General features: G+C 41.9%; 1 protein-coding gene across 1 annotated transcript; it reads left to right on the forward strand.

Annotated features, from left to right (window-relative positions):
- Positions 1 to 1,630: 1,630 nt before the first annotated feature.
- Positions 1,631 to 27,984, forward strand: enoph1 (enolase-phosphatase 1). The gene is made up of 6 exons (XM_060909077.1): positions 1,631 to 1,873; positions 1,974 to 2,075; positions 18,403 to 18,605; positions 18,737 to 18,869; positions 18,963 to 19,086; positions 27,509 to 27,984. Exons 1-6 carry the CDS (start codon positions 1,790 to 1,792, stop codon positions 27,646 to 27,648), a joined length of 786 nt encoding a protein of 261 aa, XP_060765060.1. The 5' UTR covers positions 1,631 to 1,789; the 3' UTR covers positions 27,649 to 27,984.
- Positions 27,985 to 28,000: the final 16 nt, after the last annotated feature.

A 28,000-nucleotide genomic window follows, 5' to 3' on the forward strand; every position in this document is an offset into this window, starting at 1 on the left:
TTTAAATTGAGTTAAAATAAATGGAATTCAACTCTATCAATATGACTGATCCTTTGTGGCCAGTAGAGCTTCATCTCATCTCATTATCTCTAGCCGCTTTATCCTGTTCTACAGGGTCGCAGGCAAGCTGGAGCCTATCCCAGCTGACTACGGGCGAAAGGCGGGGTACACCCTGGACAAGTCACCAGGTCATCGCAGGCCTGACACATAGACACAGACAACCATTCACACTCACATTCACACCTACGGTCAATTTAGAGTCACCAGTTAACCTAACCTGCATGTCTTTGGACCGTGGGGGAAACCGGAGCACCCGGAGGAAACCCACGCGGACACGGGGAGAACATGCAAACTCCGCACAGAAAGGCCCTTATCGGCCGCTGGGCTCAAACCCGGACCTTCTTGCTGTGAGGCGACAGCGCTAACCACGACACCACCGTGCCACCATTATTATTATTATCCATCCATCCATTATCTGTAGCCACTTACCCTGTTCTACAGGGTAATGGGCAGGCTGGAGCCTATCCCAGCTGACTATGGGCGAGAGGCGGGGTACACCCTGGACAAGTCGCCAGGTCATCATTAGGGCTGAAACATAGAGACAAACAACCATTCACACTCAATTTAGAGTCACCAGTTAACCTAACCTGCATGTCTTTGGACTGTGGGGGAAACCGGAGCACCCGGAGGAAACCCACACGGACACGGGGAGAACACGCAAACTCCACACAGAAATGCCCTTGTCAGCTGCTGGGCTCGAACCCAGAACCTTCTTGCTAACCACTACACCACCGTGCCACCATTATTATTATCTCATCTCATCTCATTATCTCTAGCCGCTTTATCCTGTTCTACAGGGTCGCAGGCAAGCTGGAGCCTATCCCAGCTGACTACGGGCGAAAGGCGGGGTACACCCTGGACAAGTCGCCAGGTCATCACAGGGCTGACACATAGACACAGACAACCATTCACACTCACATTCACACCTACGGTCAATTTAGAGTCACCAGTTAACCTAACCTGCATGTCTTTGGACTGTGGGGGAAACCGGAGCACCCGGAGGAAACCCACACGGACACGGGGAGAACATGCAAACTCCACACAGAAATGCCCTTGTCGGCTGCTGGGCTCAAACCCAGAACCTTCTTGCTAACCAGTACACCACCGTGCCACTATTATTATTATTATTATTATTATTATTATTGGCGGCACGGTGGTGTCGTGGTTAGCGCTGTTGCCTCACAGTAAGAAGGTCCGGGTTCGAGCCCCGTGGCCGGCGAGGGCCTTTCTGTGCGGAGTTTGCATGTTCTCCCTGTGTCCGCGTGGGTTTCCTCCGGGTGCTCCGGTTTCCCCCACAGTCCAAAGACATGCAGGTTAGGTTAACTGGTGACTCTAAATTGAGCGTAGGTGTGAATGTGAGTGTGAATGGTTGTCTGTGTCTATGTGTCAGCCCTGTGATGACCTGGCGACTTGTCCAGGGTGTACCCCGCCTTTTGCCCGTAGTCAGCTGGGATAGGCTCCAGCTTGCCTGCGACCCTGTAGAACAGGATAAAGCGGCTAGAGATAATGAGATGAGATTATTATTATTATTAAAGGGGATTTTAGTTCAGATTACCTGGCAACCCGTTGACTGAGCCATGTGATAGCACATTGCTAACTGGTTTAGTGTCAGTTCCTCTTATGAATCGGTTTAGCTTCTTTATCTGGCACTAATCGGGTTTATCTAATCTTCCTTTTCATATCCACGGATCTGTGTGTGTAAACTGTCGTTGTCCATTTAGGAAAGAAAATGGCAACGATTCCAGTTCCTGAGAACGTGAGCGTTCTTCTGTTGGACATTGAAGGCACCACGACTCCTATCACGTTTGTAAAGGTAGGGATGATGATGATGATGATGGATCTCTTTGATCAGACCGCTGTCAGTAGTGGAACTGCATGCACATGGGTTGACTGAGGTTCACTTCTCCCTGCAGGATGTTTTATTTCCATACATCAAAGAGAACTTGGAAGAGTACCTGGGTGCACACTGGGAGGAGGATGAGTGCAAACAGGATGTACAGCTCCTGAAGAAACAGGTCATTTACTGCACCATGGACTTCTGTTCACACCTGCTGATTTAGTTACATATTGATTGATTGATTTGTAAACTCACCATAGGAACATGTTTCATGTTCTGTTGCGTTGTACACTTTGTATCAATGCACAATCAAGGGCCATCTGACATTACCTGGTTGGTGGCTCATGCTCTGACATGTTGAGCTTGCACTGGAATTTTAAAGACCCTAATGTTCTTTCCTTCTCTATATACCGCTTATCCGTTGCGGCTGAGCTGGAGACGATCCCAGTGAGAGGTAGGGTACACCCTGGACAGCTAGGTCACCAGTCTGTCATGGACCGACCACGGAGAGAAACAGAGAGCCATTTCACACCTAGAGTAGCCAGTCGACCTAATCCATGTGTCTTCGGCTGCCCTGTGGGAGGAAACCAGCACGCCAGGAAGAAACGCACACACGCACTCATGAGGAAAACATACAAACCTCATACAGGGGCGGTTCTAGCCTTTTTGGGGCCCTAGGCGAAATACAGACATGGGGCCCTCAAAAGTCAGTCTTGAAACACACATACAGAATAATGGTCATCTCTACTTGGCACATGCCATATCTCCTTGCTGTAAATTCAGAAAAAAAGACAGCAAACCGCCACTAACAATGTGCCCCAAATAAGCTCCACAGTGAAACAGGTTTGAGATTACTCCAGCATTTGCCAAAATTCTGACAGTGTTTATTGCTCCGATCAAACCAGAAAGAGAGAGAGTGACAAGGCAAACAACAGAAGAAGAGACAGTAGAGAGAGAGAGAGAGAGAGAGACAATTTTAAGAGTCAATCTCCATATTTTAATAAAACAAGGATATCTGAAATCCAGTTATTATTTTTACTCCACAGATACATATTAGTATCTGTAGCAGACTCGGGCGATTTGAAAAATGTAGTTAGTTTCAGAAGTGCAGCTGCATTGTTTTTGCTTTGTGCCCTTTTTTTCGTTTAGCGCAACCACTCTCATAACTGCGCTTCATCTTGTTTACAGTTCCCTCTGCTTTGGTTTGAATTTCCGTCACGCACCTGTCTACGTCGTCAGATCATGGACTAGTCCAATGTCAAACAACCAGGGTGTGTGTGTGTGCTGGGACAAATACTATATACACATGAATTCGATATTCTGATGCTATTTTGGTGTGTTTTTCCATTTATATCGTTGACTACTTAATATCAGAGACAAATTAAGATTACATATATATTGTTTGGTGTTTACCGTGACGGGGCTGACTGTTAGGGGCCCCCAAATTAGGCAACCGCCTTGGTTTGCCTAATGGTAAGTCCGCCCCTGACTTCATGCATACCCCTTTTCAACCAACAGGGAACAGGTTCTTGAACCGATTCCGTTCAGGGTGTTTTGAACCTTGGTGCTAGCTAGAGAACCAGCCCACGTTTTCACCAGTTTTGATTGGAACTGTTGTAATTATGAATGGAAAGTGTTGTACAATTCACAACGGGAGTAAACAGTAGTTAGAAATGGCGGTGTGCATTGATAACCTGTGGGTCTTTGTTCTGTTATTGCAGATATTTTGTTTTTGTTCCATTTTTTTTTTCTTTTCCGTTGTGTTCTCCATTGCTGTGCTTCACTTCTTTTCCAAACTCATGACATGCCCACTGATGATGTCATGGTTTGCACTGGAAAAACCAGCTATATTTTGGTTCCAGCTGGGAACCAGCATTTCAGGTTCCGAACCAATTTGTTTTTGGTCGAAATGCTCTGAGTAGTTCATAATTTGGTGCGTGAATCAGAACGGGATCCGTTTCCTGTTGGTTGAAATGGAGTAACGGAAAGACCCTGGTCAGCCAGCAGGTTCGAACCTGGATTCTGCTTGCTGTGAAGCAACAGTGCTAACCACTACGCCACTATACCTCTGGGACAGGGACCAATTGATTGGAGGCTCATGGTCTGACCTGACGCTGACTTGGTGCTATGTGGAACTGGTACAGGAATTTTAAAAGCCCTAACATCACTGTTGTCCACAAACCAAAAAATATTCAGCAAACAGCAGCCCTGTGGTCAGTAACTGACACTGATCGATCACAGGTTAAAGGATGAGTAACAAATTGTGCATAAAAATACCAAGGAAAACTGTTTTGCCTGTTAAACAAGCTTTAGGTTGTAATATTTCAGCTAGATTTTGCTGTCACAGACAAAATATCACACATTGTTCAATAATTCTTGTGAGTTGAGGTTGGAAGCCTGAGAACGCATAATGTGACTCGGTCATCACCTTTGGCTGATTGGGTGGCCAAAGGATATCAAGAATAAAGTGCTGGCAGTGTCAGAAATGATTGATTAAAAGCTCAGAATGTGACCACTGCTACAACATGTGTGGAAAAAGCCACCAGTAGAAGAACAGCATAGTATTGGGCAAAACTCAGACTACAGGTGCAAAAACGGTAGTGGCAATGGCGAACCTGAAGTGAAACTAATGCTAATGGGCAGAAAAAAAAAGTCTTTCCCATCCCACAAGGCACCTCGAGCAGCGGTGATCTCAGTTCCTGTAGCTCTCGGCTATTATATAGCCAAGGTTACAGTTACAGTGGGGGGATAGTCCTCTGGTTACCATGAGAGTTTGGTTAGCGTGTCTGCCACTTGACCAGGAGATCATGAGTTCTACTTGTGGTTGGGTTATACCAAAGGCCATCAGAAAAATGGTACAGGGTGCCATCTGGCAAGGCACGCCGCAATACAGATGTCAGCAGGGAGTCGAACTCTCGTGGTAATGGGCAGAAAAAGTCTCTACTAATCATAGGGCTGCTGTTAGATGATCTTTATTGTTGAAGCTAGTATGGAGAACATGATGTCATCCAGTATCCTCCAACATTTAATTGAGATTATCTTGTACAGTGTGATAAGTAAAAATGTTGTGGGGAAAACCAGTTTACCACACACATACAGTACCAACGCCACACACACTGGCACGTCGGAGTCACTGAATGACTCCGCCACCCAAGTAACAAATCTGGCCAGCTGTTGTCCTATGAAGTAAAGGCACGTAGCCAAACATAACTCTGCACCTACGTGGAAGCATCTGCTACGAAACAGCCAATGAGGGTTGATACAACTTAGATCTATCTAATGCATAAACGGCTCTGTATCTTTTATAGGACTTTATTGTTTGTATTTTGGTTCAAAACTGAGCTAACATTAGACTCTTTTAAGACCTCTGTTAGCACACATGTAATTACAGAAAGGTGTTGTTCCTAGTTTTAAGCAAAGCCATAAATGTAATATTCTCCTCCCTATTCAGCATAAATAGATGCTACTGTATTCACTAGGTCTACTAACGACAAACAGGCTGGTTTTTTTTTTTAAAATATAAATCTGCAATAACAAATAACAAACTACTATGTCCTAACTGCTAAATGTGAATCATACAGACCATCAATCATTAAAATGGTACTGCACACTTAAACTTTTTGTGCATGACGGTCCTGTGATGAAACACATCAATGCTGGTGTTAAATTGAATTTCTTACCAAATTTAAAAATCCACATTTATGGGTTGAAAATGGCTCAAAACGCTATCTAGTGTTTAAAATCATCTTGAGCCTTTCAAGGCCCATGCTGACATAGTCAACCATTTGGTACTTCTCTTCGTCATTAAACATTTTTTATGCCTCCGCCACCGTAAGGTGCAGGAAGCATTATGTTTTCGGGTTGTCCGACTGTCCGTGCAGCCGTGCGTGCGGCCGTCCCGAAACCTTGTGAACACGATATCTCAAAGGCTAATGAAAGGAATTTCGCCAAACTTTCACTATTTGTGCGCTTTGGGACAAACATGAACTGATTAGATTTTGAGATCAAAAGGTCTAAGGTCAAGGTCACTGTGAGGTCAAATGTCTGTCCGAGAACCTTGTGAACACAATATCTCCAAGGCAAATCAAAGGAATTTCACCAAACTTTCACCATTTGTGCAATTTGGGACAAAGATAAACTGATTAGATTTTGAGATCAAAAGGTCTAAGGTCGAGGTCAAATGTCTGTCCGCGTGCGTCCGTCCCGAAACCCTGTGAACGCGATATCTCAAAGGCTAATAAATGGAATTTTCACCAAACTTTCACCATTTGTGCAATTTGGGACAAAGATAAACTGATTAGATTTTGAGATCATAAGGTCACTGTGAGGTCAAATGTCTGTCCGCGTGCGTCCGTCCCGAAACCTTGTGAACACGATATCTCAAGGAATTTTGCCAAACTTTCACCATTTGTGCGCTTTGGGACAAACATGAACTGATTAGGGGCGGCACGGTGGTGTAGTGGTTAGCGCTGTCGCCTCACAGCAAGAAGGTCCGGGTTCGAGCCCCGTGGCCGGCGAGGGCCTTTCTGTGTGGAGTTTGCATGTTCTCCCCGTGTCCGCGTGGGTTTCCTCCGGGTGCTCCGGTTTCCCCCACAGTCCAAAGACATGCAGGTTAGGTTAACTGGTGACTCTAAATTGAGCGTAGGTGTGAATGTGAGTGTGAATGGTTGTCTGTGTCTATGTGTCAGCCCTGTGATGACCTGGCGACTTGTCCAGGGTGTACCCCGCCTTTCGCCCGTAGTCAGCTGGGATAGGCTCCAGCTTGCCTGCGACCCTGTAGAAGGATAAAGCGGCTAGAGATAATGAGATGAGATGAACTGATTAGATTTTGAGATCAAAAGGTCTAAGGTCAAGGTCACTGTGGGGTCAAATATCTGTCCGAAAACCTTGTGAGCACAATATCTCCAAGGCGGATGAAAGGAATTTCACCAAACTTTCACCATTTGTGCAATTTGGGACAAAGATAAACTGATTAGATTTTGAGATCAAAAGGTCTAAGTCACTGTGAGGTCAAATGTCTGTCCAAAAACCTTGTGAACACAATATCTCCAAGGCTGATACAAGTAATTTCACCAGGTCAAGATTACTGTGAGGTCAAATGTCCATCCCCAAATCACAACTTAATAAGGCGTGTAGTCTACTGGGCGGAGGCATCCCTATCGACACCGTTAGCGTCGAGTTCTATCTAGTTATATATGAGAGAGAGTACTGTGCAAAAGTCTTAGGCACACATAAAGAGCTGCTGTCGACCCAAAATGGCTTAAAAAAATAATGAAATGTGTTTTTCAACATATAAAAAATTACTATAAACAGCAATCAGCCATAATAAATGAAACAGTCAATATTTGGTGTGAGACGACCCTTTGCGTTGAAAAAGAATAGCAGTCTCGGGTACAGTGAGTGCAGTTTTATGCGGAAATGAGCTGTAGGTTTTACTGAGCATCTTACAGAACCAGCCACAGTTCTTCTGGACACTTTGTCACACTCGCGTCTTCATTTTGCACCAAAACCCAGCAGCCTTCATTATGTTTTCTTTTTTAATCTGAAAAGTGCTCTCTTGTGTAATATGCTGCTCAGATACAAACTTTTTTTCTGTAACGTTTAATTTTGTGCTGGAAAACAAACGTTTGGAACTCAAATGTTTTTGTACTGACTCGATAATGTAGAAGTCAGAAAATAGAAATGTATAGCAAAGTTTGTATGAAAAAGAAATGGGGGGGCTAAGACTTTTGCACAGTACTGTGTTTATATACAGCACCCTTCACAATTATTGGCACCTCTCGTTAAGATATGTTCTTAGGCTTCTAATAAATTCATTTTTTTAAATAATATAGGACAACAATGCAAAAAAAGAGAAAAATCCAACCTTTAATTCAAGTGCATTTATTCAGTGGGAAAAAAATCCCACATTACGAAATAATTCTTTTACATGAAATCATGTGTGCCAAAATTATTGGCACCCCTGATGTTAATACTTTGTACAACCCCCTTTTGCCAATAAGACAGCACTTAATCTTCTCCTATAACATTTCACAAGATGGGAGAATACAGAGAGAGGGATCTTCGACCATTCCTCTTTGCACAATCTCTCTAAATCGTCCTGGGTCCTCTCCGATGCACTCTCCTCTTCAGCTCACCCAACAGGTTTTCAATTGGGTTGAGGTCTGGGGACTGAGATGGCCATGGGAGGAGCTTGATTTTGTGTCTGGTGAACCATTTTTGTGTGGATTTGGCCACATGTTTAGGGTCATTATCTTGCTGAAAGACCCAGTGACGACCCATCTTCAGCTTTCGGGCAGAGGCCACCAGATTTTGATTTAAAATGTCCTGGCATTTCAAAGAGTTCATGATGCCATGCACCCCAACAAGGTTCCCGGGGCCTTTGGAAGAGAAACAGGCCCACAGCATCACCGATCCTCCCCCATACTTCACAGTGGGCATGAGGTGCTTTTCCACATACTCATCTTTTGTGATGTATTAGTGTTTGTTGCCCAAAAGCTCTATCTTGGTCTCATCTGACCAAAGCACACGGTCCCAGTTGAAGTCCCAGTACCGCTTAGCGAACTCCAGACGTTTACGTTTATGCTTGTAAGTGAGAAAAAGCTTTTTCCGTGCATGCCTCCCAAACAGCTTGTTGGCATGTGGATAGCGCCTGATGGTTGTTATGGAGACTTTGTGACCCCAAGATGCTACTCTATGATGCAATTCTCTAACGGTGAGCTTTGGAGAACTTTTACTTCTCTTACCATCCTTCTCACTGTGCGTGGTGGCAAGATAAACTTATATCCTCGTCCAGGCTTGTTTGCCACTGTTCCAGTTGTTTTAAACTTCTTGATGATTCCTCTGACTGTAGATATGGGCCGGTGTAGGCGAGTGGCTATTTTCTTGTAGCCGTTGCCTGACTTGTGAAGGTCGACACACATCTGCCTTACTCGAATGGTGTGTTCTCTTGTCTTTCCCATGTTGAAGAGTGGATAAGAGAAATAGGCCTCTGTGTCACAGCATATTTATACCCCAGAGAAACAGGATGTGAAGAATTATTAATTAAGGTTCCTAGATACTCTGATCAACTTTATAAACTACAGTAGAAATGACAGAAATGCATCAATTACATTTTATCTTCTAGGACTTGTTATGGGTGCCAATAATTGTGGAATAGGTGATTTTATGAAAAATAATTATTTCTTAGTCAAGGATTTTTTTTTTTTTTAATTCACTTGAGTTAAAGGTTACATTTTTCTACAATTTTCAGTGTGAGATTATGCTTCTGGCGGCACAGTGGTGTAGTGGTTAGTGCTGTCACCTCACAGCAAGAAGGTCTGGGTTCGAGCCCCGTGGCTGGCGAGGGCCTTTCTGTGTGGAGTTTGCATGTTCTCCCCGTGTCCGCGTGGGTTTCCTCCGGGTGCTCCGGTTTCCCCCACAGTCCAAAGACATGCAGGTTAGGTTAACTGGTGACTCTAAATTGACCGTAGGTGTGAATGTGAGTGTGAATGGTTGTCTGTGTCTATGTGTCAGCCCTGTGATGACCTGGCGACTTGTCCAGGGTGTACCCCGCCTTTCGCCCGTAGTCAGCTGGGATAGGCTCCAGCTTGCCTGCAACCCTGTAGAACAGGATAAAGCGGCTAGAGATAACGAGATGAGAATGAGATGAGATTATGCTTCTGCGATAAAAATTGAATTTATTTTAAGGCTTTTAACACATCTTAACCAGGGGTGCCAATAATTGTGGAGGGCGCTGTATAAAAGAATGTTAATGCCCCCTGTCAGAAGTGGATAGGCCACTTCCCCCAGTCCCTGCCCTCGAGTGTGAGTCTGTGAAACCGTGCTCATTTTCAAATATATGCTGATCAAAACTAATTCACGAGTTTACACTTTTTTTTTTTGCTAATCCTCTACTTATTGTATTCCAGTTATTTTGGCACAATGGTCCAGACTTGTTCTTTTCACGGCTGTAGATGCACCAAAACTACAGAGTTTAATAAACTTAAAATTAAATACCACAGTTACCATATTTATGATCAAACTAGAGATCAAAACTAGCTGATAGAAATGTCCTAGCATTTATGCACGAGCCTTTAGATACCACAAAAAGACAAAAATGTTTTGTTCTAAATGAGATCCAAGTGTGTGTCTTAAGGAAAATGTCAAGTACTTTTCGAAAGAGAGGAAAAGATTTTGATTGGCTTTCACCCAATTTCGCCTTTTGATAAAGTATCTATTCAACTCAACCCCTTTATTTTGATGCGTTTACACAGCCTTTATCAGGTTACTGCCTGCACTGGGCACACAGCGGGTTTGCGTTTTGAGAACGTGTACAGGGCCCTTGGAGTTCTGAGGTTTAACACGTGCTGCTTATTTGACACTACATAGATTTCTGAAATGTGCCAGCTTAAAAAAAAAGTTCTGTCTGAAAACAAGTTGTGCTAGAAAGATGCCCAAACATCTGTGAAGCCCATGTGGATATCTTCCGTTTAAGAAACTTTCAAAGCACACCACTACCTGCACAATTAGGGGAAGATGGTGAAATGGAGATAAACCAGATGATGATTTTTTTTTTTTGTTTTGTTTTGGTTGGGCACCACCCGAACTGATGATCACATCATTAGCTTTTCTTTGGCTAATCAGACACAAGGTACACCACCATTCTTGCCGGAGCAGTTAGTCCTGCTGATCCAGGGAATCAAACCAGCGACCTTTTGGTCCCAAAGCTGCTTCTCTAACCATTAGGCCATGGCTTCCCCAATAATATCTCATCTCATTATCTCTAGCCGCTTTATCCTGTTCTACAGGGTCACAGGCAAGCTGGAGCCTATCCCAGCTGACTACGGGCGAAAGGCGGGGTACACCCTGGACAAGTCGCCAGGTCATCACAGGGCTGACACATAGACACAGACAACCATTCACACTCACATTCACACCTACGGTCAATTTAGAGTCACCAGTTAACCTAACCTGCATGTCTTTGGACTGTGGGGGAAACCGGAGCACCCGGAGGAAACCCATGGGGATAACATGCAAACTCCGCACAGAAAGGCCCTCGCCGGCCACGGGGCTCGAACCCGGACCTTCTTGCTGTGAGGCGACAGCACTAGCCACTACGCCACCGTGCCGCCCCCAATAATAATAATTTTAAAAAAAATTCTTTATACACAACATATATTTTCTTTAGTGGCCTTATATAAATTTATTTGCTGACAATTTTTCATCTATGCATCCAATTTTACAGTGGTTAAAGCAAAAGGATGTAGGATTTTTGAATTTGTCTCTCTGTAGAAGAAATGGTAGAAAAGAAGAAGCCTTTGTTTGTCACATACACATTACAGCACAGTGAAATTTCTTTTTTTCACATTTCCCAGCTTGTTAGGAAGTTGGGGTTAGAGCACAGGATCAGCCATGATACAGCACCCCTGGAGCAGAGACGGTTAAAGACCTTGCTCAAGGGGCCAGCGGTGGCAGCTTGGCTTGAACCCCCCCCAACCTTGTGATCAGTAACTCCGAGCCTTAACTGTTGAGCCAGCAATGAAATGCTATTGATGTTCTTTTTGTACAGTGGTATGTGGTTTGGGCCGTGGTGCAAGTGTTTATCAGAATTAAAACTTTTACATTGCAGTGTTTACTGTGTATTAGGTCAAATAGCAAAACCTTCTACTTTGAACACAGGTCTGTCTTTTAGCTAAGCTCAGCTCTAAATGTGACTGCTTGTTAAAGCCTGACTGATCATTATAGCTGTGCATTGCAGGTTCTGTGCTTATTCTGTAGCATCATCAACAGCACATATTGTACAGAATGAACAGTGGACTGGAAATAACTGAACTTGTTTTTTCGTAGTCCGGTTTCCATCAAATCCTGCGCTCTGATTGGCTGGCAAGCGGGTCTGTATCCTACGGTATGGACCCCGGTTACGGACCTCTGGCGACTCGCTTGTTCACAACAACAACAAACATGGTGGAATTTTTTGTCAACATTTTTTTTAATAAGGTTTATTTACAAGATTATCAAAAATCTTAAATTTTTGCCAGCATTTCTCAGGAAAATAGCATTAATTTTACAGCATGGATAGCGATAACGACAGTGTTCACAGCGAAAGCGAGTTTTACTACCCTGAGGAAGAAGAAATAAAAGAAAACATTTCAGGAGAAAGCTAAAAACCTGTAACTGTTGCTAACGCCAAGCAAAAACATGGCTGAATCCTGAATGACTCAATGTTGTATAAATAGGGGACTACATAGGTGGCAAAATGTAGTTGTTTTTTTCCTGCCATGGAAGTGCACTTGTATACTGTGGAGGAAGCCGTTTGCATTACAGCCGTGAATGAGGATTCAAAATGGCGGCTAGCCTCGGTTTTCCCTTTCAGGCGTTCTCGTTTTCGGTTAGAATTTGGTAAAGAAAAAAAAATATATTATTTACCAGCTTAAGGTCGGTCCGTATGGTGAAATACCGTGACCTCGGCCTTAAATACTGACCTCGGCCTAGAGGGCCTCGTTCAGTACTTTCAAGACCTCGGTCACGGTATTTGACGATACGGACCTCCCAGCTGGTAAATAACATGTATGTATTTAAAAATAGCTAAAATAAGAAATTCTGGCTAACGGGAACAGCGCGCTGCTTGATGCTGGACCATGTGGTGAATACAAGTATTGTGTGTTGTGTTTTTTTTTTTGTTTTTTTTTTTTCTCCCCAAAGCTACAGGCATCTCCAAGGCTCTGGGTTTTAGCTAGCAACACTGTCAGAAAATCAAGTCCATTACTGTACCTTTATGGATACAATGGTTTGTCACTGAGGCAATACCCTCTAAGGAACTGTGGTATTTGTACCTTTTATACACTGCTTGCGAACATGTACGTACCTTTTTGGCCCTAAAAAGGGACACGCCGTTACCTTGAGGTCCAATAATAAACCCTAGGGGGTCCATGAGTGTAGATTGTACCTTGGTGGACAGAAATGGTCTCTTACTGTAGCCTTATTTCTGACAGTATAGCTAAACAAAAGTGTAGTAAACAACATTCTATCTGGTAGTTAAGACACTGGTGCAGGGGTTAGTACTGTCACCTCACAGCAAGAAGGTTCTGGGTTCAAGCCTTTCTATGTGGAGTTTGCACGTTCTCCCTGTGTCTGTGTGGGTTTGCTCTGGTTTCTCCCCACGATCCAAAGGCAGGTTAACTGGCCATTCTAACTTGTCCATAGGTGTGAATGGTTGTTTCGCAAGTGGGAAATGGAAGGGTTGCGGCAAGAAGGGCATCCGGCGTACAACGGTGTTCCGGTTAATATGATGTGGATCACTTCGCAGCGACCCCACACACAAGTGGGACAAGCTGGAAAAATACATGTACCAATGGGGATATAACCAAGTTTGAGGTTCAGAAATACATGATAACTTGATGTTTAATTCGTACAAATTTCCAGCCAGTTTTGCCTTCATATCCTTGACTGTAAATTACTACTCGGATTGTGAGAATGACTCGGAGCAGCTCAGGAACATCAGATTTCTTTTTATATATTCTTATATCAGAGGATATTTTGTCTCCTGACTCAATCATATTATTCCATTAAAAAAAATGGATGCACTCTAGCTTTAAGTTACATTAGAATGAGGTAGTAATATAATTAGTAGAGGCTGTAATGTTGCAGTTTATCACCTGCATCAGACATACCCTGTGTCTGAAATCACTCACTCGTTCACTACTCACTACATAGAGGACTATATCCTGTAGTAAATTACTATATAGAGGTAAGATGTATAAGACAGTAGTGAGACCATCTGTGATGTATGGATTGGAGACCGTACCCTTAACGAAGAGGCAGGAGGCAAAGTTGGAGGTGGTGGAGTTGAGGATGTTAAGGTTTGCGATGGGAGGTTAGACAGGATAAGGAACGAGCACATCAGAGGGACAGCACATGTGTAGAGCTTGGGAATTAAGCTAAGAGAGATGAGACTGAGATGGTACGGGCACATCCTGAGAAGAGATGCAGAGCATGTTGGAAGGAGAATGTTGAGGATGGAGCTGCCAGGCACACGAAAACGATGAAGGCCAAAGAGGAGATACATGGATGTGGTGAGAGAGGACATGAAAGTGGCAGGTGTAGTAGAGAAGGATGCAGAAGACAGGGAGCAATGGAGACGAAAGATCCGCTGTGGTGACCCCTAATCGGGAGTAGCCAAAAGAAGACGACGACTATATAGTGAGCTCATTGGTTAAAAAAAAAACCTTTCGGACACTACTCTATCGCGCTGTTATTTACATCATTATTGTGGCACAATTAAAACGTGCCAGATCAGTCGGCTGGTGGGTTTTCAAAATAATAAGTACATACTAGTGCATCTCAAAAAATTAGAATATTGTGAAAAAGTTCAATATTTTCCATCAGTTATTTAAGAAAGTGAAAATGTTATATATTATAGACTCATTACACATAAACTAAAATGTTTCAAGCATTTTTCTATTTTAATCAATATGGCATACAGTACAAAAACATAAAAAAAAAAATCTCAAAATATTAGAATATTTCATTTCGAGTTTGAGTAAAACAGTATGAACACAGTGTATCTCTTGGTCTAGTTCGGTACACACAACCACAATCATGGGGAAGACTGCTGACTTGACTGTTGTCCAGAAGATGATCACTGATGCCCTCCACAAGGAGGGTAAGCCACAAAAGGTCATTGCTGAAAAGGGTGGCTGGAAAAGGTGCACAAGCAACAGAGATGGCCGCAGTCTTGAGAGGATTGTCAAGAAAAGTTGATTCAAGAACTTGGGAGAGCTTCACACAAGGAGTGGACTGAAGCTGGTGTCAGTGTATCAAGACCCATCACGAACAGACATCTTCAAGAAAGGGGATACAACTTTCACATTCCTAATATCAAGCTACTCCTGAGCCAGAGACAATGTCAGAAGTGTCTTATCTGGGCTAAGGAGAGAAAGAAATGGACTGTTGCTCAGTGGTCCAAAGTTCTCTTTTCAGATGAAAGTACATTTTGCATTTAATTTGGAAATCACGGTTCTAGAGTCTGGAGGAAGAGTGGAGAGGCACAGAATCCAAGGTGTTTGAAGCCCAGTGTGAAGTTTCCACAGTCTGTGATGATTTGGTCATCTGTCATGTCATCTGCTGGTGTTGTCACCATGTCATCTGCTGGTGTTGGTCCACTGTATTTTATCAAGTCCAAAGTCAACACCGCCATCTACCAGGAGATTTTAGAGCACTTCATGCTTCCATCTGCTGACAAGCTTTTTGGAGATGCTGATTTCCTTTTCCAGCAGGACTTAGCACCTACCCACAGTGCCAAAACTACTACCAAATGGTTTGCTGACCATGATATTACTGTGTTTGATTGGCCAGCCAACTTGCCTGACCTGAACCCCATAGAGAATCTATGGGGTATTGTCGAGGAAGATGAGAAACACCCGACCCAAAAATACAGATACGCTGAAGGCCACTATCAAAGCAATCTGGGCTTCAATAACACCTCAGCAGTGCCACAGACTGATCACCTCCATGCCACACCGCATTGATACAGTAATTTATGGTAAAGTAGCCCCAACCAAGTATTGAATGTATAAATGAATATACTTTTCAGAAGTTGGACATTTTCTGTATTGTAAATCCTTTTTTTTGATTGATCTTAGGGAATATTCTAATAATTTGAGACACTGGATTTCTGATTTTCATGAGCCATAATAATCAAAAGTAAAACAAAAAAGGCTTTAAATATTTCACTTTACATGTAATGAATATAGAATATATGAAAGTTTACCTTTTTGAATTAAATTATGAAAAAAAGGAACTTTTTCATGGTATTCTAATTTTTTGAGATGCACTAGTGTGTATATATGTATATTATTTACCAGCTCTGGGCCTCGGTCAGTATTTTCAAGGCCGAGGTCACGGTATTTCACGATACGGACCAACCTTAAGCTGGTAAATAATATATATATATATATATATATATATATCTTTTTTTTTTTTCTTTACCAAATCCGAACAGAAAATGAGAGCGCCCGAAAGGGAAACCACATTTAGAACAAACTTGCTACAAGCTCGTTTTCGGCTTTCTCCTGAAATGTTTTCTTTTATTTCGTCTTCATCAGGGTAGTAAAACTCGCTTTTGCTGTGAACACTGTTGTTATCGCTATCCATGCTGTAAAATTAATGCTATTATACTGAGAAAATGCAAAAATAAATGTTGACAAAAAATTGCTACTATGTTGTTGTCAAAGAGCGAGTCGCCAAAGGTCCGTAACCGGGGTCCGGATCGTAGGATTCAGGACCGCTCGCAAGCCAATCAGAGCGCACGATTTGATGGAAACCGGACTGCGAAAAAAATAAATGCATGTATTTTTGTGATAAATTCATATTACAGCCCCGATTCCAAAAAAGTTGGGACAAAGTACAAATTGTTAATAAAACCGGAATGCAATAATTTACAAATCTCAAAAACTGATATTGCATTCACAATAGAACATAGACAACATATCAAATGTCGAAAGTGAGACATTTTGAAATTTCATGCCAAATACTGGCTCATTTGAAATTTCATGACAGCAACACATCTCAAAAAAGTTGGGACAGGGGCAATAAGAGACTGGAAAAGTTAAAGGTACAAAAAAGGAACCGCTGGAGGACCAAATTGCAACTCATTAGGTCAATTGGCAGTAGGTCATTAACATGACTGGGTATAAAAAGAGCATCTTGGAGTGGCAGCGGCTCTCAGAAGTGAAGATGGGAAGAGGATCACCAATCCCCCTAATTCTGCATCGACAAATAGTGGAGCAATATCAGAAAGGAGTTCGACAGTGTAAAATTGCAAAGAGTTTGAACATATCATCATCTACAGTGCATAATATCATCAAAAGATTCAGAGAATCTGGAAGAATCTCTGTGCGTAAGGGTCAAGGCCGGAAAACCATACTAGGTGCCCGTGATCTTCGGGCCCTTAGACGGCACTGCATCACATACAGGCATGCTTCTGTATTGGAAATCACAAAATGGGCTCAGGAATATTTCCAGAGAACATTATCTGTGAACACAATTCACCGTGCCATCCGCCGTTGCCAGCTAAAACTCTATAGTTCAAAGAAGAAGCCGTATCTAAACATGATCCAGAAGCGCAGACGTCTTCTCTGGGCCAAGGCTCATTTAAAATGGACTGTGGCAAAGTGGAAAACTGTTCTGTGGTCAGACGAATCAAAATTTGAAGTTCTTTATGGAAATCAGGGACGCTGTGTCATTCGGACTAAAGAGGAGAAGGACGACCCGAGTTGTTATCAGCGCTCAGTTCAGAAGCCTGCATCTCTGATGGTATGGGGTTGCATTAGTGCGTGTGGCATGGGCAGCTTACACATCTGGAAAGACACCATCAATGCTGAAAGGTATATCCAGGTTCTAGAGCAACATATGCTCCCATCCAGACGATGTCTCTTTCAGGGAAGACCTTGCATTTTCCAAGATGACGATGCCAAACCACATACTGCATCAATTACAGCATCATGGCTGCGTAGAAGAAGGGTCCGGGTACTGAACTGGCCAGCCTGCAGTCCAGATCTTTCACCCATAGAAAACATTTGGCGCATCATAAAACGGAAGATACGACAAAAAAGACCTAAGACAGTTGAGCAACTAGAATCCTACATTAGACAAGAATGGGTTAACATTCCTATCCCTAAACTTGAGCAACTTGTCTCCTCAGTCCCCAGACATTTACAGACTGTTGTAAAGAGAAAAGGGGATGTCTCACAGTGGTAAACATGGCCTTGTCCCAACTTTTTTTGAGATGTGTTGTTGTCATGAAATTTAAAATCACCTAATTTTTCTCTTTAAATGATACATTTTCTCAGTTTAAACGTTTGACACGTCATCTATGTTCTATTCTGAATAAAATATGGAATTTTGAAACTTCCACGTCATTGCATTCCGTTTTTATTTACAATTTGTACTTTGTCCCAACTTTTTTGGAATCGGGGTTATACACTGAGCATATTTTCCACATTAATAAATACAAAGTACTTTGTGCCTGCTGCATCTTTCAGTTCTTTTAAATCAAGGCTGAATCCGTTCTTCTTTGCCGCTGCCTTTTATTAAATCAAATTTGAGGCTTCTGATTAATTCCTCGCTCTGCACTCTTTTTTTTTTTTTTTTTTTTTTATTCTTGTATTTTGTCTTATTCCGTTTTAGCTTATTTTCTGTTCTCTTACTATTTTTAATTGTACTTGAATGTCCGTTTTATAATGGGTTTCTTTCAACGTCCATTCACCCCAACACTTTTTTCTAAATTTATTTATTTAAGTGCAACTGCAATGCATGATGGTATATATTGCTTGGTTAGTGACCATCAATTGGACACTACTTTTCATGATGCATTGTGGGATACTTCGAGTGCACTATATAGGGTGTAATAATTCTCACTATACATTCGGACAGCACTACAAAATGGCGAACTCGCTATATAGTGAGTCGTGAGTGATTTCAGACACAGAGATATTTTATCAGAACTTGGCAAAAATTTTTTCCAGACTGAGGAAGACTTAAAGCAGAATAGAGCATGCCCAGTTCATGCCGTAGACCAGACGGTCCACACGGATGAAGAGAAGGCAATCCGAGAGGTGGTGGATAGTGTCCTGTGGCAGATGGCTGCAGACAGAAAGACCACTGCTCTCAAGCAGCTGCAAGGCCACATGTGGAGAGCAGCCTACGTTTCAGGGAAGATTAAAGGCGAGTAAGTATGGAGGAGCTGCCCTTTTTCTTGTGAACCCAGAAAAAGTATTACATCAGGACATTTTTTGCATGTAGACTCATAAGTGGATACAGTTGCCTCTTGTGGACTGATGTGTTTGTGTTCTGACGCAGAGTGTATCAGGATGTGGTTCCTGCTATAAGAAGATGGAGGCAATATGGTCTTAAAGTCTACATTTATTCTTCAGGAAGTATAGAAGCCCAGAAGCTACTCTTTGGCTATTCAGTTGAAGGAGATCTATTAGATGCAAGTTCTAATTTGGCTGCTTTTCATATAATATGTGCTGATTACATTTTAGAAGTTGTAGTATTGAAACATTTTTCTAAATGTCTCTTGCAGCTATTTGACGGTCATTTTGACACCAACATCGGTGCCAAAGTGGAGAGTAAAAGTTATGAAAAGATTGCAGAGAGGATTGGCTGCTCCCCAGAAGACATCATGTTTTTAACGGATGTCACACGAGGTGGGTATAAAGTGTATGTAATTTTGTTTTGTTAGCTTTCAGATGGCTGGTTTCTCCTCAACTCCAAATGAGTTTGGATAAACACCTATATTTGACACAGTTAATCATTCCTTACTTCTGCAGAAATTGGAGCGTTATGGCATAAGAGGTGTTAAGGCCTCTGCATGCTTTTGCGACAAGGCTTTCGCAGATAGCCTTTCGCAGACAGTTGTAATTTATCGTTGAGCGGGGAGTATAGGCGTGCACGATGTTATTCACCGGCACAACGCAAGGGGGCGTGAAGTCGCTAGGAGTAGTTCGTGAGTGTGGTTAGTGGAGTGTTTATCCTCCGGTTACTTATAATGGCTAGAACCGGAGTCGTATAGATGTACGTACTTCCTCAATCAACCGCTCTTCATGCTGCTCCATCTTCGCTCGTGTTTTTAAAAATGCCGGTCGTGAAAACAAAACAAACCGGGAAAGTAGGGAAGCGGAAGTGCGTGTACAGCGGATGTGGAGTGGACCAATCAGAGCCCTCTTGTCTGCGACGCTGTCTGCGAGGCTTCTGCGGTGGTCACAATTTTTGGGAGGTGCGCGCAGAGCGTCTGCGAAGGTGGGGGGGCTACGCAGACGCTGTCTGCGACACCGTCTGCGAGGACTGGGTTGTCAGCATAAATTGGCCTTAATAGGCTTGCGCGATGTTATTCACCGCTACAACGCAAGGGGGCGCGAAGTCGCGAAATCTCTAGGAGTAGTTGGTGGGTGTGGTTAGTGGAGTGTTTATCCTCCGGTTACTTATAATGACTAGAACTGGAGTCGTATAGATGTACGTACTTCCTCAATCAACCGCTCTTCATGCTGCTCCATCTTCGCTCGTGTTTTTAAAAATGCCGGTCGTGAAAACAAACCAAACCAGGAAAGTAGGGAAGCGGAAGTGCGTGTACAGCGGATGTAGAGTGGACCAATCAGAGCCCTCTTGTCTGCGAGGCTTCTGCGGTGGTCACAATTTTTGGGAGGTGCACGCAGAGCGTCTGCGAAGGTGGGGGGGCTACGCAGACGCTATCTGCGACACCGTCTGCGAAGACTGCGTTGTCAGCATAAATTGGCCTTTACACTAAACTGGATAAGAAGTTATTTAAATAACAGATTTCAGTATGCAAAAATTAATAATACTGTGTCACATCTTAGAAAAGTACAGGTAGTCGTCGACTTGCGTACGACCGCGTTTGGTTACGACTGACCGGTCGTAAACCGATCTGGTTGTAAGTCGGCCGATGTTAAATGAATGTAAGTATATTGTGATGTGTAATGATATTGTAATCATCTTAAAGTCTTATTTTATCAACATTTTCTTATTTCATTACCTTGGCTCATTATTTGGTTTAAGTCAAACACTGCATACTACACTGCGTACAGTACAATTCATTTAATATGTGCAAAACAAAAAATACGAAATACAGGTGTGAAAAATAGAAAACATTTTAGTTTTGCCTCGGTCACAACCGGCCGTACGTGCTCCTACAGCCGGTCTACGTGCAAAGAAACACACGGAGGGCGCGCGTGTGACGTGCTGATTTTCGAGCCGTAGACTGGCCGCAGAGGTTCTTTGTCATGTCGAACAAACTCTACGGGCGCTTACGTTTTTTTCAGGTTGCAAGACAAACTTACGGCCTCGTGTGTCTTCCGTACAGCCGACATGCGTCTTTCGTACGATTTGCTGGTGTCAGGTTTGGGCAAAAATGTCAATTTTTTTCGTACGTCGCACTTGCGGACTCCGTATGTGTGTCGTGCGCCCCACATACGTAATTAGTGCGGCCAACGCACGTTCAGATATTTCGTACGTCATCCATGCGTGTCAAGTAAGTTGGCCGTGCATTGGCCATACGGCAAGAGGGCGTCAATTGCACGAAAACTCGGGTATATAAAGCTGCAGGGGTGCCTATGGCCATTTGTACACGTAGGCTTTGATTGAGAGAAAACCCAATTTCATTTAATTTCATTTCATTGCATTGCATCGCTTCAATTCAATATGCCGAAGGCAAAAGGGAAGAGGAGGATAGAAAAGGTGTTGGAGACAGCGGCAGAGAGGGAGGAGAGGGAGACGGCGGCAGAGAGGGAGGAGAGAGAGAGAGGACAAGGAGCAGTGAGGAGGAGGATGAAGACCACGACAGTGGCCAGCAGGCCAGGAGTTTGAGATGAAGTCTTTGCGGAGGGATTGCCATTTTCACAGTGAGAAACCAAAGTATGCCAAAATATATATATATATATATATATATATATATATATATATATATATATATATATATATATACCCCTCTCCAATCGCCGCAGTGCGACAAACGAACGCTGTTGGTACGCACAACATACAGATTGTGCGCAGTTCTTGCAACCTTCATACGAAGCCTGCATGGAACGCACGGTCAGTACGATTAGTGCACGTTTGAAGGTGCGTTGGCTGTACGAATGAAGCGACAGCCGTACGTCCGAGCAGCCTCAGATTTCGTGCGTGGTACGCACGTTCGACTTCCAGGTTGTACGTTGGGTGCGCGGTGATCTTACTCCTTCATGGTCACCACAACTACATTCTCCACAAAAAAAAAAACGCAGCGATTTGGGAAACGCCAAAAATTGCACGGCCAAAAAAAATCGTACGTCTGGTTGTGACCGAGGCTTTTGAAACATACCAAAATACAAATGTAAAACATAGCAAAATACAAAATTTAGTGACCGCTGGCATCACTGTTGCTTGGCTGTGGGTCGTCTACGTCGTCTACGTCGTCATCATCAGCTGTTGCAGCGCCCGGGCTGGCGGGAGGATTTGCTCGTTTCATAAACCAGGAGCTGGGGCGGAAACTGTATGATAGTGTGCGAGGAAGCGCGAGCAGTGTTGCCAGATACTGCTGACATTTTCCAGCCCAAAATGTATTCAAAACCCGCCAAAATGCACTTAAAACCGCCCAAAATGTAAAATGTACTTGATGCCTATCTTGTAAAGTAAAAATATGCAGCTAAAGACCAGTATACTATTTGTAAATCGAACAACAATGCAAACAACTTCTAAATGGCAACATGAGCCCATCAGTGCTGGAGGTGAAAAATCTGCTGTCTGGTACTCGGCTCCGTATGGTTGAATCAGATTATAACTCTGCAGTCATCTGCTGTGTTCTGAATCCTACATGCAGCAGTAGGTGACGCACACGCATAATATTATGTAGGCTATGTTAGGCTACGACGCATATCTAACAACTGCATTGCTGAGGTTATTTATTTTTTATTTGTCTTTTATTTATCTTTTTATTTATCCTGTTTGTTTTATTAATTTTATAGGCCTAGTTATTCTGCTTAATTTATTTTTGTCTACATCCATGTATTTTCTTCATCTGTTATCCTGATTTTTGTGGATTTGTTAGATTGTACCTGTTTTATTTACTTCAATTAAAAAAAAAAAGTTAGGCTATGATGCATGGCTGAATATAACATGAGAAGAGAAAATGGAGAATGGATTGCGTCATTTCTTATTTACTAGTTTGAGTTCAGTTTCTGCACTACATTACACACATTCATATTAATCTTACAGTTATACATTAGTGCTGCATCAAAGTCCTTCTAAGGCTATATAAGTGTCTCTGGCTGCATTCTCACACAGAACGTTGGTGCGAAATATTTATAAACATCTGATAAAAACCCGCCGAACTAACGTCAAACCAGCCCGATTTTTGTCAACCAGCCCAAGCCATTTTTTTGCCCGCAAAATAGAATTCAAAACCGCCCAATCTGGCAACACTGAGCGCGAGAGAGACTGCGCATGTGCCTGGAGCTGGGGCGGAAACCGTTGTACGTGGCGAGAGGCGCTGCTGCGAGCTGGGGCGGAAACTGTCGTACGCTCGGCTAGGAAAAACTTGCCAGTCATAACCAGACGGTCGTAAAGTCGATTGGTCGTAAGTCTCATAGGTTGTAAGTCGACGACTACCTGTAACTTGTGGTGGTCCACAAGGTTCGGTATTGGGACCCAAGTTATTTATACTTTATTTGAATGATATTTGTACAGTATTTAATAAGTTGAAATGTATTGCATTTGCAGATGATACAAATTTATTTTGTTTAGGACCAGATATTAAAGAATTGTTGACAACAGTAGAAAAGGAGTTGATCAGGTTAAAAGAATGGTTTGATATCAATAAGTTAGCATTAAATAAAAATAAAATAGTTTGTGGGGTTAGGGCAAATTGTGAAATTCAATTAATCCTAAATGGAGTCGAAATTGAAAGAGTATATGAAACTAAATTCTTGGGAGTACTTTTAGATCATAAATTCAGTTGGAAGCCACATACAGAATATATAAAACAGAAATTATCTAAAACTATTGGTATTAATTACAAAACAAGCTTTTTTTTTGAGAACAAGAAATGTCTGCGTATATTGTATTTCTCACTTATAATACCATATATGTCATATTGTGTTGAGGTTTGGGGAAGTACATATAGAACATGTATAGACCCTATAATTAAACTCCAGAAAAGAGTTATCAGAATAATAAAGAAAGCGTCCTATCATGAAACCACTAATAAACTATTTATAGAGTCTTGTACCTTTTTTAAAATTCTTAGATATTGTATACTTAAAAACATTAGAAATACTATTTCAAGTAAAGAATAAAAGTCTTCCCACCTGTATTCAAAAAAATTTTAAATTAAGAGAAAATTATAATTTAACAGGGTTGGGTGTCTTTTGAAAGAGGTAATGTGAGAACTAATGTTAAATATCGATGTTTCATTTTTGGGAGTTATATTGTGGAATGGACTTGATGATGATTTGAAATTGTGTAGATCGCTGTTGAGTTTAAAAAAAAAACATTGAAAGGTAAAATAATTAAGGATTACAATGTAAAATGATTGACGTGAAATGAAGAATAATTTAGAGTAAATTTTTTTTTTCTTTGTATTTTGATATTCTGGGTTATTTTATGGATTGTACAGGATAGGCAAAAATAAGCCTCGGCTTCAGTCTATTCCTTTTTCGGTTACGGAGTTTGTTTAAATTTTTTTGTGAGAGAAAATGTTTAGTGCAAGCATCTATAATAATTCTTTGTCAGCTGAGTGCACAAAATTTAAGTTTTGTACTGTAGATTGTAACCGAAATAAACCATTCATTCACACACACATACATACACTACCGTTCAAAAGTTTGGGGTCACCCAGACAATTTTGTGTTTTCCATGAAAAGTCACACTTTTATTTCCCACCATAAGTTGTAAAATGGATAGAAAATATAGTCGAGACATTTTTCTGGCCATTTTGAGCATTTAATCGACCCCACAAATGTGATGAAACTCAATCTGCTCAAAGGAAGGTCAGTTTTATAGCTTCTCTAAAGAGCTAAACTGTTTTCAGCTGTGCTAACATGATTGTACAAGGGTTTTCTAATCATCCATTAGCCTTCTGAGGCAATGAGCAAACACATTGTACCATTAGAACACTGGAGTGAGAGTTGCTGGAAATGGGCCTCTATACACCTATGGAGATATTGCACCAAAAACCAGACATTTGCAGCTAGAATAGTCATTTACCACATTAGCAATGTATAGAGTGTATTTCTGATTAGTTTAAAGTGATCTTCATTGAAAAGAACAGTGCTTTTCTTTCAAAAATAAGGACATTTCAAAGTGACCCCAAACTTTTGAACGGTAGTGTGTGTGTGTGTATATATATATATATATATATATATATATATATATATATATATATATATATATAAATAAATAATATTCGGAGAGTATTTAAAAATGAACCTAAATGCCACTAATATTTTACACAAATTAAATTATATAAAGTGATAAATAATGTATTTTTTTTTGGGGGGGGGTCAACTTGCGATGGCAGTACAGGGGCTTTGAACTGTAACTTCTTGAGCCTTGATCCTATGACCCAGTGATGAAGAGGGTGAAGCTGTGCTCTCTGGTCCGTAAACGCACAGCAGTAAAGACGCTCTTGTAGTCACCAAGTCTTTGTCCAGTAGTGCTGTGTACAACAGCTTAACATGAGCCAAGTCATTCACACAGACGCACACGATGGCGTTCCCACCTTGATTCTGAGTTTAAAGCTTTAAAAAAAAAAATCACAACACTATTTGCAAACACTGTTATGACCAAAGGCTACTCATTCATTTGATGGCCATTCTAACTTATTAGTTGCAACTTCTTACCTCTTAGTGCACGATGATATATTTATCAGTGAAAAAGATTCAATTGAATATAAAAGTTGTGTATATTGCAAATCTTCCTTTTAGCCAACAAAATGGAAAGGTATTACATGCTGCGCGCACACATCCTAAATATATACACTCACCGGCCACTTCAATAGGAACTTGTTCTTGATTCTAAGATTCCTGGTCTTGGCTGGCAGAACTGGAACCCAATGTGGTCTTCTGCTGTTGCATGCTGAGATCCTTTTCTGCTCACCACGGTTGTGAAGAGTTGCTGTATCCTTCGTGGCAGCTCAAACCAATCTGGCCATTTTCCTCAGACCTCTGTTATCAACAAGACGTTTCCACCCACAGAACTGTCGCTCACACTTTTTTTTTTTCTTGCACCATTCTGTGTAAACTCTAGAGGCTGTCGTGTGTGAAAACCCCAAGAGATCAGCAATTTCTAAAATACTTAAACCAGTCCGTCTGGCACCAACACCCATGCCACAGTGAAAGTCATAGAGATCACAATCATTTTTCCCATTCTGATGTTTGACATGAACATTAACTGAAGCTCTTGATTTGTATCTGCATGATTTCATGCAATGTGCTGCTGTCACGGGATTGGCTGATTAGGTAACGGCATAAAACAGCAGGTGGATGGGTGTTGCTAATAACGTGGCCAGTGAGTATTTATACATCCAGTTATACCGTCCGTTCTGAAGGTATTGGAAAGGCAAGGATAGTTGTTTTTTTCTTTCTGTACACTTTAGGCATTTGGGCTTGAGATCAAAAGATGAACAAGAGCTTTCTTTTCCTGATATTTATATCTAGATATATTAAACAATTTAGAATGTCACACCTTTGGTGGTAGACCACCAAATTTGTAGGTGAGCAAAAGTATAGGAACAGATAGCTTTCAAGTAAATGACACTTAATATTTTGGCGCTTGCAATAACCGCATCGAGCCGATGACCCACTGACATCACCGAACTGCTGCAGTCTTCTTTTGCGATGCTTTTCCAGGCTTGTACCACAGCTTCTTTCAGTTGCTGTGTGGTTTGGGCGTTTCTCCATTCAGAAGGTGAAACGCATACAATTGATTTGGCCAGTCTAAAACCTTCCACTTTATTCCCATGATAAAGTCCTTTTGTTGCGCTAGTGGTGTGTTTTGGGTCATTGTCTTGTTGCATGATGAAGTTCCTCCCAATTAGGTTGGATGCATTTCTCTGTAAATTGCCAAGCAGAATGTTTCTGTAGACTTCTGACTTCATTCTTCTGCTATCATCAGGAGTTACATCAGCAATAAAGATTACTTGCCAAATCCATCAAACGACATCCACTGCATGTGATTGATGTTTTGGAACATGAGCAGATCCTTTCTTTCTCCACACTTTGGCCTTCCCATGACTTTAGTAGAGGCTAATCTTGGTTCTAGAGCTTCTGTGGCTCATCTCTGTCTGTATTTTTTTTTTTTGCAAATTCCAGTCTGGCCTTTCGATGTTTACTTCTGATGACTGGGTGCATCTTTTGGTATGGTCTCTACAATTCTGCTCTCAAAGTCTTCTTTGAATGGTGGATTGTGATCCCTTCACGCCTACCCTGTGGAGGTGATGGTTGTTGATGTCCCTGACTGTTGTTTTTGTCATTTGGTTGTCTGTACACCAGTGTTTTTTCTTTTTTAGGACATTCCAAATTGTTGTATTGGCTATGCCCAATTTGCCTCTTTTCTCAGCTTCAAAATGGCTTCCTTTTCTCCCATGGACAGCTCTCTGGTCTTCATGTTGGTTTATCCTTTTCTTTTTAACAACAAATCCAGTCTTCACAAGTGAAACCCTGGGCTCAGACCCAGAGTAGACATTCAGAGTTAGTAATAGTTTCAACAATTAATCTAACAAAGCACACTTGGGCAACGAGAAACATCTGCCAGTCACATCTTCCAATATTTTTGGTCACGTGGAAAACGGATGGGTTCAAACAAAAGGTGCCATGTTCCAAGTTGTTTAACACGACTAGATGTAAATATCAGGAAATGAAAGCCTGATCATTTCAGGTTGATCTTAAACCCGAATATCTTCAATGTATAGCAAAAACAATAGAGTTGGCCTTTCCTGTCCTGCATTACTGTGTATGGTAGCGCAGAGCTACTTTTAGCTCTGCCTACTGCACTGTGTCGTACGAGAGTCTGATACAGCAGTTGTTACACTGAGTGCTTATGTCAGATGTCTAACAGTCAACACTCAATCTTCTCGCCTTGCAGAAGCAAAAGCAGCAGAAGATGCTGGGCTGAATGTGACCGTGGTCGTGCGACCAGGCAACATGGAGCTCACCGAAGAGGAGAGGAACCATTATAGGACCCTCACAACGTTTAGCCAACTGGAACTTCCCAGAAGTGCTTAACAGACAAGGACAGAACAGTGTCGGCACGTCTCAAGTGGACTTTACTGAACGTGGGCTGACACTGAATCACAAAGTTGTAGCTTGTTACTTGTGGGAGGGGAAAGATGTTATGCAGCAAGTGCATTATAGTTGTACCTAATTAAAACTCCAGGTGCTTGCATATGTTTGGTTTTTTTTTTTTTTTAAACAAAACACAATGAAGTTGGTTTATAATCTTGTCATTCTACTTGAATGTTTATTATTATGCTGTAGAATACTGGTGTTAGTAAGTTATGAATTAATTTTCACTGTAATTGTACATCTTCCTCCATCTAGTAAACGTATGTTATGCTCTGATATTTCAAATACCTTT

Source organism: Neoarius graeffei, chromosome 25 (assembly GCF_027579695.1).
Source record: "Neoarius graeffei isolate fNeoGra1 chromosome 25, fNeoGra1.pri, whole genome shotgun sequence".
NCBI lineage: Eukaryota > Metazoa > Chordata > Actinopteri > Siluriformes > Ariidae > Neoarius > Neoarius graeffei.

Bases quoted from the DNA above. Each gene is read 5' to 3' on its own strand.
- enoph1 (XM_060909077.1), top strand. From the start codon at position 1,790: ATGGCAACGATTCCAGTTCCTGAGAACGTGAGCGTTCTTCTGTTGGAC. The intron at 18,870-18,962 runs GCAAGTTCTAAT...TGTCTCTTGCAG, and splicing joins TTGAAGGAGATCTATTAGAT to CTATTTGACGGTCATTTTGA. The intron at 19,087-27,508 runs GTGGGTATAAAG...CTCGCCTTGCAG, and splicing joins TTTAACGGATGTCACACGAG to AAGCAAAAGCAGCAGAAGAT.